Source organism: Megachile rotundata, chromosome 2 (assembly GCF_050947335.1).
Source record: "Megachile rotundata isolate GNS110a chromosome 2, iyMegRotu1, whole genome shotgun sequence".
Classification (NCBI taxonomy): Eukaryota; Metazoa; Arthropoda; class Insecta; order Hymenoptera; family Megachilidae; genus Megachile; species Megachile rotundata.
In genome coordinates, this window is record NC_134984.1 from 16,765,333 (window position 1) to 16,781,896 (window position 16,564).

Sequence of the window (16,564 nt, forward strand, 5' to 3'; positions counted from 1 at the left end):
GGTAATTCAAATCGATCGAAGGGAACACAAAGGCATCTCCATAGTAGATTGATAATACTCAAGGTCGGATCGGTTCGACAATCCACAACACAATTCCATGGAATCTCGAGCACCGTAACCCGCATTCGATTGGCATTCCGTGAAAGGTTGCAACGGCAACTGACGTTCGTGGAATTCCTAATGCAACTCGTTCCTTCGTTTCGACCGAACGAGGTGCTCGTCGAGCTCATTGTCATTCATTGTAATTCCAGAAAGAGCGGCGCTTCAACGCCGTTTGTAGACGTCGTAAAAATAAAATAACAGAAAAGGGAGGAAAAAGTAGAAGAAGAAGAGGAAAAGAATACAAGCGACAAAGTGGTTCCCCCTTTTCCGTGCTTATATTTTTTCGGTTAACTCGCCGTTATGAATTACAAGGTTACGACCGGTTGAATTGCCCTTCCGTATACGTGCAGGGCCTTGAAAAGGGCAGTCAGTTGTCACATTCCGTCCCTTTATGTTTCCTTTGATTTCAACATCGCATCTTCTTTAGATGACATAGGTACACTTGAAGACTCTTAAATTTTCCAATCCCTAGTTTGTCAAATTTTTCAAGTTCCATCTGTGCTATTCAAAGAATGATTGTAGTCATAAATCAGCATCAAGTTAATAGATTAGTCAATAGATCTATCTAGCCAATAGATCGAATCCACCAATCTGATATTTAAGCAAACTCATAAATTAATTTATTTGCAGAGGGTAAAATGCGAAGCTCCACTGGTCGACAGCAGCGCGTTACCACTGGAACACAGGTCGGTTTACGGGCCACCGGCACAATATGGCCCTCCAGCAACCCACGGGGCCGAAGAGAATTGGCCCCTGGCGTCTCCCGACACTCCCCAGATAAAGCACCTGCAAGTTCAATGCGAAAAAACGCACATGCGAGTGAACATCGAGTTCGACAGGCCGTTCTACGGAATGATATTCAGCAAAGGTTTCTACTCGGACCCTCACTGCGTTCACTTGAAGCCCGGCACGGGTCACCTGAGCGCGACCTTCGAGATCTTCCTGAACTCTTGCGGCATGAGTTCCTCCGCTAACCACAACGTGGCGGCGTATGGTGCACCCACGCCGTCCGGTAGCTACGTGGAAAACACCATAATCGTTCAGTATGACCCATACGTGCAGGAAGTGTGGGATCAGGCTAGGAAATTACGGTGCACCTGGTACGACTTCTACGAGAAGGCCGTCACCTTCAGACCGTTCCAGGTGGACATGTTGCATGCGGTCACTGCTAACTTCCTGGGAGACAATCTGCAGTGCTGGATGCAGATACAAGTGGGCAAAGGACCTTGGGCCAGCGAGGTGTCGGGTATAGTCAAAATTGGACAGACCATGACCATGGTGCTGGCTATTAAGGACGATGAGAACAAGTTCGATATGTTGGTGAGGAACTGCGTTGCTCATGATGGAAAGAGGGCTCCTATTCAACTGGTCGATCAGTATGGCTGCGTTGTGAGGCCCAAGATTATGTCCAGGTGAGTATTTTATCTTTTATGCATCATACTTTGCAATTTATTCTTAATTTATTATTTATTGCACTTGGTGCTGAGTCCTGAGGATTCATATGTGGAGTCTTTGTGATTAATGTTGTTTTTGATCATTTAGTCAATGTTCAGAAATTTGACAGTCATATATCCAACAGAAACTTGAATTTTGTATTTGTTTTCAGGTTCCAGAAGATAAAGAACTTCGGACCGAGCGCGTCAGTAGTCAGCTTCGCCTACTTCCAGGCCTTCAAGTTCCCTGACAGCATGAACGTCCACTTCCAATGTGTCATACAAGTGTGTCGCTACAATTGTCCCGAGCCAAAATGTGGACATCCTGGGCTGGAGTACGGTGCACCCGCTGCTGGTCTAACTCAGGAGTACGGTACACCAGTGCACCAGAACCTTGGTGCGGAATATGGAGCACCACCAGTACCTGAATACGGTATACCTCCTGGTTTTGCTGATCCTCGACATCCCAGTGGACCTGCTGGGGCTTACAGGTGAGATAGTTTGAAGTTTCTGATGAATATATTAATTGCGAAGTTAGGAGTGAAATTATGACAGAGTTTGAAATTGTGATAGAGTTTGAAAATGTCTCTTCAATTGATGTCATATTGCCAATGCAAGTTGACGAATTACTCCAAGTTTAATTCACATTGACCATCGAAGGAGTTAATTATACAAGTTGACTTCAGTGACCGAAATCTGTTTCTTTCCAAACAGCGAGCCAAATGCGGACGTAGTCCCAGCACCACAAGCGCAAACCTCATCCTCCTCGCCGAGTTCGACGCCGGGTGACGCGACGGCCAGCAGCTCGCCACAGAGTCCGCAGGATAACATTCACCTTCCTCCACCTCCACTTCCTGGTCACCCAGCAGCGGCCTACCAGACCGTGAAGAGAAAGGGAACCGCCGGGTCCGAGGAGCTCGAGGGTAACCTAGCCACCCTCGGAGGTCGGCCGAGGTCGGTTGAAGGTTTTCCAGCCGAGCTTAGGGGTGCCAGAAGGCGAAGGTCGGACGACCACGAATTGCTGGAAGACGATGATTCCGTAAGTACATAACTCACTGTTCGCACGCCACAAGAATCTTGGATATTGACGAGATGGCTATGATCAAACGGAAAACTTATTCCTTGCTTCATGTATATTTTAGTTGAGGAATTGGTTGATACTGTGAAGTATACTAGTACTATACTACTATTTCACTAGTCAAGTTATAACTTAATTGCTTTATACTTTTTCACTTGTTTGATAAAGTCAACATTCTCATATGACTTTCATTTTCAATGTGCTAGAAGATGGTCTTCAAATGTCCATCATACCAGTTCTACCTTCTTCATATATCTATCCTCTATACTTCATATAACTACCCTCTTCATATATCACCACTAAAAATTCAGACCAGACTACAACCATTTTCTGATTTACAGAGTATCTACCGAACGGTCACCGTGTTCTCCACCCACGTGTACAAACGCGCAGCCCAAGAGATGACCGACGTGAACACCTCGAGGACGATTCAGGTGGTCGCTCCGGGCGACGTGAACTTCGCCCTGGGCACGACGAACTCCAGCAACGACACGACGGTGGTAATCCAGAACGCAAGTGCCTCGGCCGACCCCGAAACGATCTGCATGAGCCTGCCTGGTTTCGTGGGCGGTTTGGTGATGCTTCTTCTCGTGGTGGTCGTCGCGTCGCTGGTCGCTGCGTTCCTGTTCGTCAGGGTGCGCGCCATGGACCGGAAGAACGTCGGCGTGGCCGGAAGCGGCTTCGTACATCCGGCGTACGCAACGGAGAACTGCAGTGTGCCGAATCCGGAATTCGTCAAAGTGGCCAACTGAGAGATAACGCGACAAATTGGGACTCGGTGAACCGATTATCTCGAGGATGGCCGATCGCGAGGATCAACCGTGCTTGGAATATGTCTCATTCAGATTTTCACGCTCGAGTTACCCTCGAACATTCTTTTCGTTCTCTTTCGTCGTCCTTTCGATCTGTCCTTCTCTACTTTCCCGGTCTACTCTTCTCCGATTAAACAGTCGATCTTACCGCGTGACCTTTACCGACCGAGTCTGCTTGAAGGAACGGGCAGAATGTTCGGGAACCGTGTAAATAAACGCAGTAGAAAATGCGACAGAGATACAGAAAAAGGAGAACGAATCAAAGAATCGATTGAACGGTGGTGTTGGAGGACGGGCCATCTTGCTGTTAGTTTCGTTGCGGGGATGATAAAAATCTTGTTTCATAAAATCTTGTTTGATCAACTTTTGTAAGGACGCATCTGGAACGAGGAAATAAGACCTCGCTTTGGTGAATTCAGTGCACTTTTAGTTTGAGTACTGAATTGACTCACAACTTAAATCGCGTCGCATGGAATCACAGTAACTCTTATTTACTCTCCAACTTTAGCAAGATGGCGGACGAGCACTTGTTCTCTTAATCAAAAGTTCTTAGACATCTCTCCTTAAACCTCAAACCTATTTTTCGAAGAACATCCTTGTGTACATCACAAGTGTCTCCAATATCCAGAACAGACATAACCTAACAATCAACCAAACCTAACCTTGCAAAGACGGTGGAGCGTCCTCCAACATGATACGTTTCGAACCGGATTTCGTGACACGTCGTGATCATTGTTAGGAATAAAGTTAGCCTAAATCGCAGTAAATTAATGAACGATCGCGATGCGTTGCGAGGACGAAGGTTCGTCGACGATCGCCAGAGCAATCTCGGAGGGCATTGTAAATAAGCCGGAAGTAGTCAGACGGCCCTTCAAGACGCGACTTTCAATCACGAAAAGCGTGTACACTCGATTATTTAATGTTTGTTTGTATACATCGAAAGGTATTCCCCTTTTTTATTTCTTCCCAAACATCATTGTACCTCATGTTTTCGCGTCGTCTTTAAAACTCGCGATGATGATTGAAGACGATGTTTATTTATTATTCTTCGCTACATTGTTTCTAACTCCTCTTCCCTTTCGAACGATCTAACCCTTAATTTATTTATCGAAATTCTTGTCGCGATAGTTTCACTTCTTCTTTTTTTCTTGGTCCTTACCTTTCCCTCGCTTAGTACTTAAGGAAATATTCCTCGGAACGAGGAATGTGTTTAAAGTATGTGTCTTGAGCACACAGAGAACGCGCATGCGCGAGCTAAGTGTCGCGCATGCGCGAGCTACATTTGTATACACTGTTATACTGGCGCGAGGAATGTATACACTAAGACAAGATTTGATTACTTCATAATTATTTTAATTACATACTCATTTTTATTTATACAATCCTGCGTTCCTTCTTCATCCCTCTGAATCCATATTTTGTAAAAATCAGAATTTATAAAATCTACTCAAACAGAGGTTCAGGTAAGACATGTGAAAAGTATAATTGTAACAGTTACTAAGTTAATTTTTTATGAAAATTAGGACAAAACAATTGCAATCATGTTAGTTAAAATTATCGTGGACGACATCTGGTTCCTGATGCTTTCCAGGTGTACCAGAAGGGTCTATATTTTTTTATCATTAATCTTCGTTGCCTCGCTGTCTTTTTAATGTTATCGAGTTCTCTGGCAATGTGGTACAAACTGTCATCAGATTGTAATTTTGAAGCTCTTAGTTTCTCAAATCTGCCCCTGATATAGAAACAGTATGTTAAAATTAAAATTAATATGGAAATGTTTTTAAAAAAGCAGAATTAATAAAAAGTAGAATGTGAACAAAATAGAGTATAAAATTTATGAAGGAGTAATTTTGGGTCAATTATAACCCAAGGCCTATAAAACTTACGTTGAACCATTTCGAATAAACCGAAATTATAACAAGAATATAAAATTAAATTTATGTTATTACAGTTGCAACAGTTTCTGTTGCAAGGATTAATAATTATGTTCGCAACTACTATTATCATATATCAGTGGTTTACCTCAATATGGCGGTTCTGGAACTCGAATCAACGAAATACGATGCCACTTCTTTACTGAGGTCCAAAATGGTACCCAATTCTATTCTAAAATTGCGTTTACAGTAATATGAGCACACAAATCAGATAATATTACATACTGATTCGATTATGTGTACCTAATACTTCTTCTAGCAGCTGTAAATTGCAGATTGATGTTTCTCCTATTCAAAATTCTGCAGCTGATAAAATCATTCAACTTTATACAAATTGCTTTGAATTGAGAAGTGTCTTTCGAAAAATTGTCTCTGAAAAAAGGTACATCAATTATTAAATAAAATTTTTCTTCCTGTACAATTAATAAATTTTAATTGATTTTATGGGAAAAATAAATGTTACAAAAACAAGAACAAATAAACCTGAATTTTAAAAATAAAATTAATTAATGAAGAATAGAATTAATTACTGAATTGATTAGATCATCTAACATTCAATAAAATTCAACTACTAAATATTGAACAGAAGTAAAAATAAATCGAGACGTTTTCAAATATTTCAATACAAATTACCGATATCTCAATCGATTAAATTATTCCATAATTTAAAGTAATTATTCAGTTCGACTTCACTTATCGTGTTATCGAAGTTACCGAAGAACTTCAGACTAGATATCGAAGATACTTATGAATTGATTGAAAATCGATTACGAGACCCGTTGTAATTAGTAACCCTCGATGAAACACAATTGTTCTACTTTTTTCCCCGACGTACCCGGACTCGACCACTTCTTCTTCTTCTTCTTCTTGCTGCTCCACAACAACAGGTTTCTGTCCCGCGACCTTCTTCTCCTTATTTCGCGGGCTCGCAGGTGACATCAATGCTTTCGTACTTCCGGAACTGTATTACGACGCAGATCGATCAAAATCGATCGAGTTTTCAAGATTTTACTTACCTTTTTAGTTGCGGAAGATAATTTTCCAGGCGCGCTGCTGATTTTTCCTGCAAGATAAAACGCTTCTTACTTGACAAGCTTTTTAAAATCAAACTCCTTTAAAAAAAATTGTAAAACAATAGTAGAGTTGTGAAATAATAATTCAATAACAATATTCAAATAAAAAATATAAAACAGTAGACCAGTAAATAAAACAATTAATAAAATGTCACCAATAAATTCCATCAATAAAAGCTATAACAAAATAGTAAACTTATAAAGATAGTAGAACAAAAAAAATTTTTAAATAAATTAGTAAATCAATGATATAATTAATTTTGGCAAAATAACTAATTCTTCTCTTTTTATTTAAACATACTGATATAGACACCAATAAATACTATCAATAAAATCAGTAAGAAAATAGTAAACTTATAAAAATAGTAGGAGAACAAAATTGTTAAATAAATTAGTAAATCAATAATATAATTAATTTTGGCAAAATAACTTATTTTTCTCTTTTTATATAAACATAGTGATTTAGACACCAATAAATACTATCAATAAAAGCAATAATAAAATAGTAAACTTATAAAGATAGTAGAACAACAAAATTGTTAAATAAATTAGTAAATCAATGATATAATTAATTTTGGCAAAATAACTAATTCTTCTCTTCTTATTTAAACATACTGATATAGACATACTGTGTAACTGAAAAATGTAATGAAATGTAACGAAATGTAATGAAATGTGATGGCGAGTAGTCACCATATACACAGGCTTGGTTATTGATTTCTTTTGTTCGGTGTCCCACATCCACGTGAACGGCAGTCCTGCAGGATTATCCCTCCAAATTCCTCCAATCTGATTGTAGGACAGCCTGCAGAAATAATTGGAAACTTGAACGGAAGGTGTCTCGGCAGACAGTAATTAAAAATTCCAGCGAAAATTCTTTGCCAACACGGACCTCGTCGCGCCGTCCTCGTTGAAGATAGCGCCGTTTCCCATGCTGTCGAATAATGCGACAATCTGTGATTTCCTCTCGATCCCCAACGCGTCTCTACCTCCCGGGCTGAACACAGTATACATATCGTCTTGAAATTCATTTCATTCGATTTTACGTATGCAATATACCTCGCGATCGTGTACCGTGTTATTACAATGATTACATTTGCGATTATTCGGTCTGCTAACTTGAACGGCCAGCTTCCCGTTCGGATAAAACACTTCTCCGCTACCGTCTCCTCGAAAATTTACGAATATCGTAGCCCCGTCGTCGTAGTACACTCGTTCGTTGTATGTCTGCTTCTTAAACCTAACGGATTAATGATTAATTATAATAAATTGCCGAAGTTCGCGCAGAGCAACAAGTTTGAACGGCACCATCTTGAATGTCGTTCTCCATCTTGTTAGCTTTGCGCTTCAACCTAATAGTTAACTCGTTAGCGACTAGTTCCGAAGTTTGTCTACAGTTAAGCGCGATGCAAACTAACGACTTTTTAGTTCATTTAACGTCGCATTGTTTGGAAGGGCTCACGAATGTTCCTACCAACGTTCAACTTCTGTTTACGAAAATTAATTCGGGCGGAACGTAATTAGTCTCTGTTTAACATATTTCGCTATTACTGTAGGGAATGATAACTTGAACTTTCTTTTTAGTTTTATCAACAAATGCAAATAATATATTTATATTTTATTATTGTTCTTTTATGCAACATTTTATTGCTGCTCTTTTATGCAACATTTTAAGATACTAAGGTGCAATTTAATTTTTTTATTTATTGTTCGGTTTGAAATTATGTGGTGGTCTTTTTTCAAGTATGTAATGATGTACCTGAAGACTAATATAAAATTGTAATTCACATGCAGTAATAATAATAATATGTAGTTTATATAAATTCAATTATGGTACTCCACATCATTCTCAAAAGACAAAATAAATTAAATAAACTCATCTATTATTTTATTTTATGAAAATAATTATTTGTCTCACTTTGTGTATTTCTTTTTAATTTAAAATGAAAGATGACTGAATTAAAAAATATTAAAAAATAAATCACTTGAAAGTAGTTATTGAATACATCCCTATTTTTAAATGAACTTATTGGTTTATTTTTTAAGAATAAATTAAAAAGTCTAAAATAATAAATCACTTGAAAATAATTATTGAATGCACCCCTATTTTTAAATGAACATATTGGTTTATTTATTAAGAATAAATTGCAAAATCTAAAATAATAAATCACTTACAATAAATTATTGAATACATTCCTAATTTTAAATGAACCTACTGTTTTCTTTTTTAAGAATAAATTGCAAAGTCTAAAATAATAAATCACTTACAATAAATTATTGAATACATCCCTATTTTTAAATGAACTTATTGGTTTAATTTTTAAAAATGAATTAAAAAATCTAAAATAATAAATTACTCCTAAAAAATGATTGAATACCTCCCTAATTTTAAATGAACCTATTGTTTTATTTTATAGGACCAATTATTTGTCTCTCTTTGGATTATTGGCTGAATAAAAAAATATGAAATTTGCGTACCAATCGAGATGGGGTTTGGCAGGCATTGTCCGATAGTGAACAACTTTCTTCATGGTTCTGGCAACCGGTAACACGGTCCAGCCAAGCTTCACAAAGTGCTGGTTTGATAATTGGTACTCGATCGGGTGTCGATGGCCTGTAACATAGGAATTTCAGCAGGATGTTGAACTGCACGCAGTGTACACACGTAAACCGCATTATTTGGATGCGATACGATAACGATGTACGAACGCGTGCAGAGCGCAAGTGCTCGCGATTAACGATGAGTTGCTACCGGATTCCAGTCGATTTTCGTTCAACCACGAATCTCGATAATTATGTCGAATTAGAAAACATTCCAGTTGGATTTCGATCTCATTTTGCTTCATTACATTCCATACTGTTTTGTTGAGAATCTATCCTATATTGATAAATGTGGCATAACCTAACTGTACACTGCGCTAAGCGACACAACCTAACTTTATACAGTACTTTTATATTCTAACAAAATTCTTAATATTTTGTTTAATTATATTTTTTTATTTCAGTTCGGACGAAAACCAAAGGGTGAATTTTTTAAACTAAACTCAATCTTTAATGCTTCTTCTGCAACCTTTAATTTAAATTTCATATTCTGCAACTTTTAACCCCTTTTAAAAATTCAAATTCATTCATGGAAAACAGTATCTTGATACAAGAAATGCTTCAAGAAAAAGTTGAAGTGAATTACATAATTCTTGTACTAAATCTTTGAAATGAATTTGATAAAAAATACAAATTTTTGCAAAGAAATATTTTATATCATCATTAAACACAAATATAAAGTATAATTAAATCTACTAGACATTTTATTCCTCTAATAGAATAGAGAATGATTAAAATTTGAATAATTTTGTAGTGACTCGTCTTACTTGCATCAAAATCATCATACGTCGCAGCTCCTACTTTCCTCCTCAGTATACGAGATTCACTTTTCTTACTATAATCGTCGTCCATTTCCCTCGAACTATCCTTTTTCCGACCCCTCTTACTCAATATACTCGTCGGTTTCTTACTTTGCTTCCCTGAACCGAGTGTTGATTTATCTTCCGTACTCGCGCTGCCTACGTTAACATAACATGCAACGGGAAATTTAATTTCACCATTACGCTTATTACTTTATACATCGTGCGTGCGACATTTTGTCTTTTAGGACGAGACTAGTTAAATTAGACTGACAAGATAAATTTCTCGTTCATGTTTTGAAAATTTGCCACTTGAAAAATTAAGGGTTTAGAAATTTAGGGATTTAGGGATTTGTAATCTAGGGTATTTGGAATCTGGGGAATTTGGAATTTGGGGAATTTGGAATTTGGGAAATTTGGAATTTGGGGAATTGGGAATTTGGGGAATTTGGAATTTGGGGAATTTGGAACTTGAGGAATTTGGAATTTAGGGAATTTGGAAATTGGGGAATTGAGAATTTGGGGAATTTGGAATTTGGGGAATTTGGAACTTGGGGAATTGGGAATTTGGGGAATTTGGAATTTGGGGAATTTGGAATTTGGGGAATTTGAAATTTGGGGAATTTGGAATTTGGGGAATTTGGAACTTGGGGAATTTGGAATTTGAGAAATTTGGAATTTGGGGAATTTGAAATTTAAAGAATTTGGAATTTAGGGAATTTGGAATTTGGGGAATTTGTAATTTGGGGAATTGGGAATTTGGGGAATTTGGAATTTGGGGAATTTGGAATTTGGAGAATTTGGAATTTGGGGAATTTGGAATTTGGGGAATTTGGAACTTGGGGAATCTGGAGTCTAAGGAATTTTGGCTCTAGGCAATTTGGAATCTAGGGATTTAGGAATCTAGGGATTTAGTAATCTAAGAATTTGGCTCTAAAATAACCACAGATCTAATCAAAGCCCTCAACTTTCAAATTTTGCGTCAAATATCGACCCTCTAACCCTACATCCCTAAAATCTCACCGACTTTACGTTTGCTCGTCAAATCAGACTCGCTCTGATCGTTCTCCTTGCTCGCAGGACCTCTCCGTTTCCTTCTACCCTTAGCAGTGCCAATTTGGTCCTCCGTGCTCTTGCTCGTGTCCATCTTGTCATCGAGTAACGCGATTTCTTTCCGTTTCTTCCTTCGTCCTCGATCTTTCGTGCTCTCTTCACGATTTCTGTCTACTTTCCCACGTTTCTCTCTTTCGATCTCCTCCATCGCATCCCTATAAAGTTTCCTCTGTTTTACCTTCTCGAATCTCTTATCTGACCTACCCTGCGCGTCATTATCGTCGGCCATTTTGCCGACCAACTTCGATCGGATTTTTCATTTTTCCCTGATCTTGTTCTCGCCGAGATCCATTACACCCTGGACGCTTTTTACTAGGATCGTACCTGTCTTTTCTAATTTTCCTCATTTTTCCCGCAGCTGCTCGGTCCTCGGTCGTGTCCTGTAAACCTTGCGCACGGATTTTGCCGAGCTTACTTCTGTAAGGGACATCGTCACGTTTTCGTCGTCCATCTGACGTGATAGGATACTCGTCCGGTTCGTCGATATTGCGTCTCCTCTTTGCTTTACCTAGCTTTTTCTAGAGAAGACAGAGATATTGGTGTACTATTTTACTGCAAAATTGTTAGGTACTTCAATTAATAATGTTGCTATACAAAGATTAGTACGTAAGAAATATTTCAATTGTTTATTCATATATGAGATATTTATATGTAGCTGCCATTGAATGAAGATTAGACAATTTTATATGAAGAAAATTATTGAACAATAGTCATAAACAATTTTATATTTAAGCATTAAAAAAAATGTCACATCTGGATGAGTTAGTTCAATGTACATGTCAGATGTACATAAAACCTGCAACTTAAGTAATAGTTCATAATAAGTTAAGTTAGGATGTGCATATGCATTAAGGAGGCTACCATTGAATGGAGATTAGACAATTTTATATGAAGAAAATTATTAAACAATAGTCATAAATAATTTTATATTTAAGCATTAAAAAAAATGTCACATCTGGATGAGTTAGTTCAATGTACATGTCAGATGTACATAAAATCTGCAACTTAAGTATAATACATAATAAGTTAGGTTAGGATGTGTATGTTCATTAAGGAGGCGCTTTAACTGAATCCATTTATCAGCAGCCATCATAAAAATTCTTAACTGAGGTTCTTAAGTCTCAAAATTCATAATCTAACTCATAAGCCATAATGTATAAAAATACCTTAACCAACCTTGATATTTATGGCTCAACGTTGATGGAAGTATGGAGGTGAACACCTTAAGTTTGAAATCATAACCTAACTGATAGTGTACCATAAATAAAGACACCTGGACAGTCCTGACATTTACCATCGTCTCTCATAAAAATACAGAGCTGAAGACCTTAAATCCCAAGATGCACCTAATGAATCTAAATGAACCTAATCTAACTAATATTTCATAATTAATAAAAATATCCTAACCTCTCCTAATATTTACAAATCAAAATTGATGAAAATTTAGAGAACAACTTAAGTACCTTGACTGATAGTGAATTAGAATTAAGAACACCCTAAGCAACCCCTTAATTTACTATCAAAACTTTGAAGTCCATATGCACAAAGTCACGTGACCCTTGAAGTCCCTCTTGAAGTCCACCTTGAAGTCCACCTTGAAGTCCCCTTTAAAGTCCCCCTTGAAGTCCCCCTTAAAATCCCCCCTAAAGTCTTCCTTAAACTCCCCCTTAAAGTCCACCTTGAAAAAACCTAACCTACAAAAACCCAACCTAACCATCCCCATTAACTACAATTAAAAAAGACCACAAGGAAAGTGATTATAAAGCACTCTTCCACGCAGTACAATTCACAGTAAAATACTGTAATAAGAAGATAATCCGTACCTTTGTTAAATCCACGCCCTCGGGTCTGTATCTTTCTGGCTCCGTTTTCTTCGAGGACACTTCAGTTTCCGCTTTGCGAGTACTTCGATGTTTTATCGTCGGATCGAAGGTACCCTGTCTCCGTGAAGTACCATCGATTCCCCCAGCGATTTTATCTTCGTCTTTGGCTTGATATTCCTTCTTCCGTCCAGTTTGAAATTCTTCGATTGGAGAGGATGTTCTCGAGCGTCGATGTTCAGCTACGTACATCGTCGCGGTGTCTTCGGAGGCCTCCTTAAATTGTTTGTTTTCTACCCACCTTCCTTTGAGCCTCCTAGTGGCGTCCTATTATACAAACCTTGGACATTTTGTGTTTTGATAGATATGTTTTTTGGGAAACTAACTGATATGGATTGTTGGAGAGACCACTCCTTCCAGACGTTGTGGAATTGGCTCGCTTTCTTGCAGCAGAAGGTGCCCTGAATGAAATTGTGGATTTGGGTATTTGGAGGTTGTATGATGTAGGACGGTTATATAGGGGATGGTGAGAAGACGATTTATGGAGTGGTTATATGGGCGATATAACACGTGATTATTGGTTGCGCGGAGGAAACAATGCGTGGGTAATATAATGCGTTGGTATTTGGCGCGTGGATGACGCAACTCGTGGTTATACGGTTTTTGGCGATATAATACGTGGATGCAAGGTTGCGATATATCGGGTGATTATTGGTCGCATGGACGAAACAATGCGTGGGTAATATAATGCGTTGCTATATGGCGCGTGGAAGATGCAACTCGTGGTATTACGACGTGTCGGCGATATAACGCGTGGATGCAGGGTGCGATATAACGAGTGGACACAGGGTGCGATATAACGCGTGATTATTTGTCGCATAGACGAAACAATGCATGGGTAATATAATGCGTTGGTATTTGGCGCGTGGATGACGCAACTCGTGGTTATACGGTTTTTGGCGATATAATACGTGGATACAAGGTTGCGATATATCGGGTGATTATTGGTCGCATGGATGAAACAATGCGTGGGTAATATAATGCGTTGGTATATGGCGTGCGGAAGATGCAACTCGTGGTATTACGACGTGTCGGCGATATAATGCGCGGATGCAAGGTGCGATATAACTCGTGGAAGCAGAGTGCGATATAACGCGTGATTATTGGTCACATGGACTAAACAATGCGTGGGTAGTACAATGTGCTGCTATATGGCGCGTGAAAGATGCAACTCGTGGTTATACGGTGTGTTGGCGATATAACGCGTGGATTATATAACACGTGGCAAAACCACACACGCTATTACTATCATTTATACTAACATATAATAATACTATTATTGCAACAGCAAAGATAAGACCGTAATATATTTAACAATTTATATGAAGATGGCTTTACGATTGTCATATGTGGCGGTCACTTATCGAGCAGCCACTGAGTACTTATGACTTTAATTTCAAATTACCCATTGTCGAGTGGTTTCACTGATAGCAGAGTCGCAATATTTGCAAATTTTAAGGAAGAGTCTCGTATTGGATCTTCTTTCACTCCACTCTCTAATAAACTTGTTCACAAGATGGAATGTCAGCTTCATCTGTTTATCATCAAGAGGCCCTAGAACAACATCATAGTAAGCCTTCTGTATTAATTATAAATTGACAAACTGATAAAAATTATTAAGTAAATATTATTCACAACATCAATTTTTGAACTTGAATTTTTTTGAATAAATAATTTTTTGTCGTTGAATGATGTAAAAAATACCTGATACAGATTGACCACAACAAACAAGTTTCTTCATTATTTCCTTCATGCAAAGCGACAAATTTCTTAACCTCTCCGGCGTCGAACATGTAGAGGAATTTTCTAAGATACGCAAAACATCTTTTACTTGGTAAATAATGTTTTCGATGGCGCAAGATTTTTGAAGACACTTTAAAATTGCATCTACCTACGAACAGTGAAAACAGGGTTGAAATTATTTGAAATTGCAAATTATTAATTAATTTCTTGCAATGATTTCTAAAATATTACTCTTTCAACAATATCTTCAGGTAAATCTTGCACAGCTTGATACTGAACACAAACAGAAGTATCGTGAAACAATCCAGGTCGTTGGGATTCCTCGTTAGACATTTTTCCACAAATTATCGACGTCATTGCCGCAGCCATAACATCCAGCGCTCCGTGCAAAGGAATCTGATCATAACTTATGTCGTCGCACGTACACGCGTGGAATCTGCTTGTTTTTTAATCCAATTATCACGAGTTTCTGTATAATTAAGTACAGTAACACGAACTTGAAGAAGTCCACGAAATTCTTTAACAAGTAATGGGCCCTCAAGAATATTTCCAACGACAGTGAACACAGCTCTACATTTTCTATCAGTTGATTGTTGTGTGATGAACAGAACTTCTTGCATGCCATTGTTCTGAAAAATTATTAGGAAATATTATATTTAATTGTGTTACATCAAATTTAATGTTTCATTATATAGAGTTTGATATATTTAATTATATTGCATTAAATATTATATTTCATTCTTATGGCTCCTACATGGATTTAAGGGTAAATAAAAAAAAATTGTAAGGTTGTGAATAATAAAAAAAATTATATTTGTTTATACTGTATTAAATATTCCCAACTGCATTATATTAAATATTATTGTGAATTATAATTAATTTTAATTATCCATGAAATCTGATTTGAAAAAATTCCAAAAAATTTCCAATTTACAAAATGCGATTCAAAATACAATGAATGAGAAAGTTTTTTTTTGAGAAAGTAAGATAATTTTTTATTACCTGGCAAATTGATTTGGTCGATTAAGGTGATCGAACTATTTGTTTCAGTTGCAGCAGATCAGCCCTTTCGATAACGTTTATTGCACGTTTGACATTTGACAACTGAAGCTCGATATATCGCGCAAAATCGTAAAATACGAGTAGTTTGATACATCGATGTTTTATTTTATGCTATTTCACGTCAATGTTCACAACGGTTTTATCGACAGGAGAATGACTGACCTGTTGATATTACCAAATCTCTAGACTTTTAGGTTATGATCCACTCGATAAATATTGTTGTGATTAATGTATAATAGAAATAAATAAATAGAAGAGAAATATGTATTAAGAATGAGGGTATATTTTATGTATGTGCAGTACATGTTATTATTTTATGTCAAAGTTGAAGAGTGGAAAAAAGGGATGCAAGAGGTATTTTTGAAAAATTGTATTTATTTATGAAACTAGTGTTTTTACAACAGTCGATGTCTGCAAATATATGTAAAAATTTTTTTATAATTATTCATAGTTTTCAAAGAAACAAATTTTTATACATTTCTGTTGATATATATGTACATATGTTTCTATGTAAATTAAATATATACATAAACTTTTAGATATTCCTATATTAAACTTTGTACCTAAAGTTTCTATTAAAATTTGTATATTTTTATTTAAACTTAAATCAGTTAAATCTTAATTAAACTTAAATTTAAAAATCAAACTTAAATTTTTAATTGCATAATTACAAAAATTAAATTTGCCTTGCAACATATACATTATTACTCCATTTTTAAAATTTGAATTGTAAATTTAAAAGAGTCCTGTGTCAAAAATATCGAAAAATTTCGTGTACCCAAATCGAGTTCAACGCCCGTAGTCGACTTTATCCAATCGCCCAGATCGGTGAACCCTGGCAAAAATGACCCAGGAACAGTTATAATTTAGCTCTATGGTTATAACAGTGCAGGTGTTATAAATACCTTTACAACAAGAGAGTTTGTGACCAGT

General features: G+C 37.1%; 2 protein-coding genes across 5 annotated transcripts in view; one reads left to right on the forward strand and one right to left on the reverse strand.

Annotated features, from left to right (window-relative positions):
• The window catches only part of dyl (transmembrane protein dusky-like), a 30,102-nt gene extending 25,295 nt beyond the window's left edge, over positions 1 to 4,807 (forward strand). For all 4 annotated transcript variants that reach the window (XM_076539596.1, XM_076539604.1, XM_076539592.1 and 1 more), the window contains exons 3-6: positions 733 to 1,514; positions 1,709 to 2,026; positions 2,250 to 2,574; positions 2,955 to 4,807. In XM_076539596.1, the coding sequence (XP_076395711.1) occupies positions 733 to 1,514; positions 1,709 to 2,026; positions 2,250 to 2,574; positions 2,955 to 3,365 (1,836 nt within the window). In that variant the 3' untranslated portion in view covers positions 3,366 to 4,807. The remainder of the gene's footprint in view (positions 1 to 732; positions 1,515 to 1,708; positions 2,027 to 2,249; positions 2,575 to 2,954) is intronic.
• Positions 4,456 to 15,697, reverse strand: LOC100876564 (uncharacterized). Its single transcript, XM_012288978.2, has 19 exons — positions 15,572 to 15,697; positions 15,067 to 15,198; positions 14,801 to 15,005; positions 14,531 to 14,717; positions 14,232 to 14,380; positions 13,153 to 13,227; positions 12,770 to 13,093; positions 11,271 to 11,464; positions 10,857 to 11,101; positions 9,801 to 9,992; positions 8,911 to 9,046; positions 7,527 to 7,672; positions 7,325 to 7,451; positions 7,126 to 7,237; positions 6,376 to 6,422; positions 6,195 to 6,320; positions 5,603 to 5,731; positions 5,448 to 5,531; positions 4,456 to 5,157 (listed from the first exon to the last, which is right to left on the reverse strand). The coding sequence occupies exons 2-19, from the start codon at positions 15,192 to 15,194 to the stop codon at positions 4,980 to 4,982; spliced, it is 2,784 nt and encodes a 927-aa protein (XP_012144368.2). The 5' UTR covers positions 15,195 to 15,198; positions 15,572 to 15,697; the 3' UTR covers positions 4,456 to 4,979.
• Positions 15,698 to 16,564: the final 867 nt, after the last annotated feature.

Bases quoted from the DNA above. Each gene is read 5' to 3' on its own strand.
- LOC100876564 (XM_012288978.2), bottom strand. From the start codon at position 15,194: ATGGCATGCAAGAAGTTCTGTTCATCACACAACAATCAACTGATAGAA. The intron at 14,718-14,800 runs GTAATATTTTAG...CACTGTTCGTAG, and splicing joins CTGAAGATATTGTTGAAAGA to GTAGATGCAATTTTAAAGTG. The intron at 9,993-10,856 runs GTGAGATTTTAG...ATGTTAACGTAG, and splicing joins GACGAGCAAACGTAAAGTCG to GCAGCGCGAGTACGGAAGAT.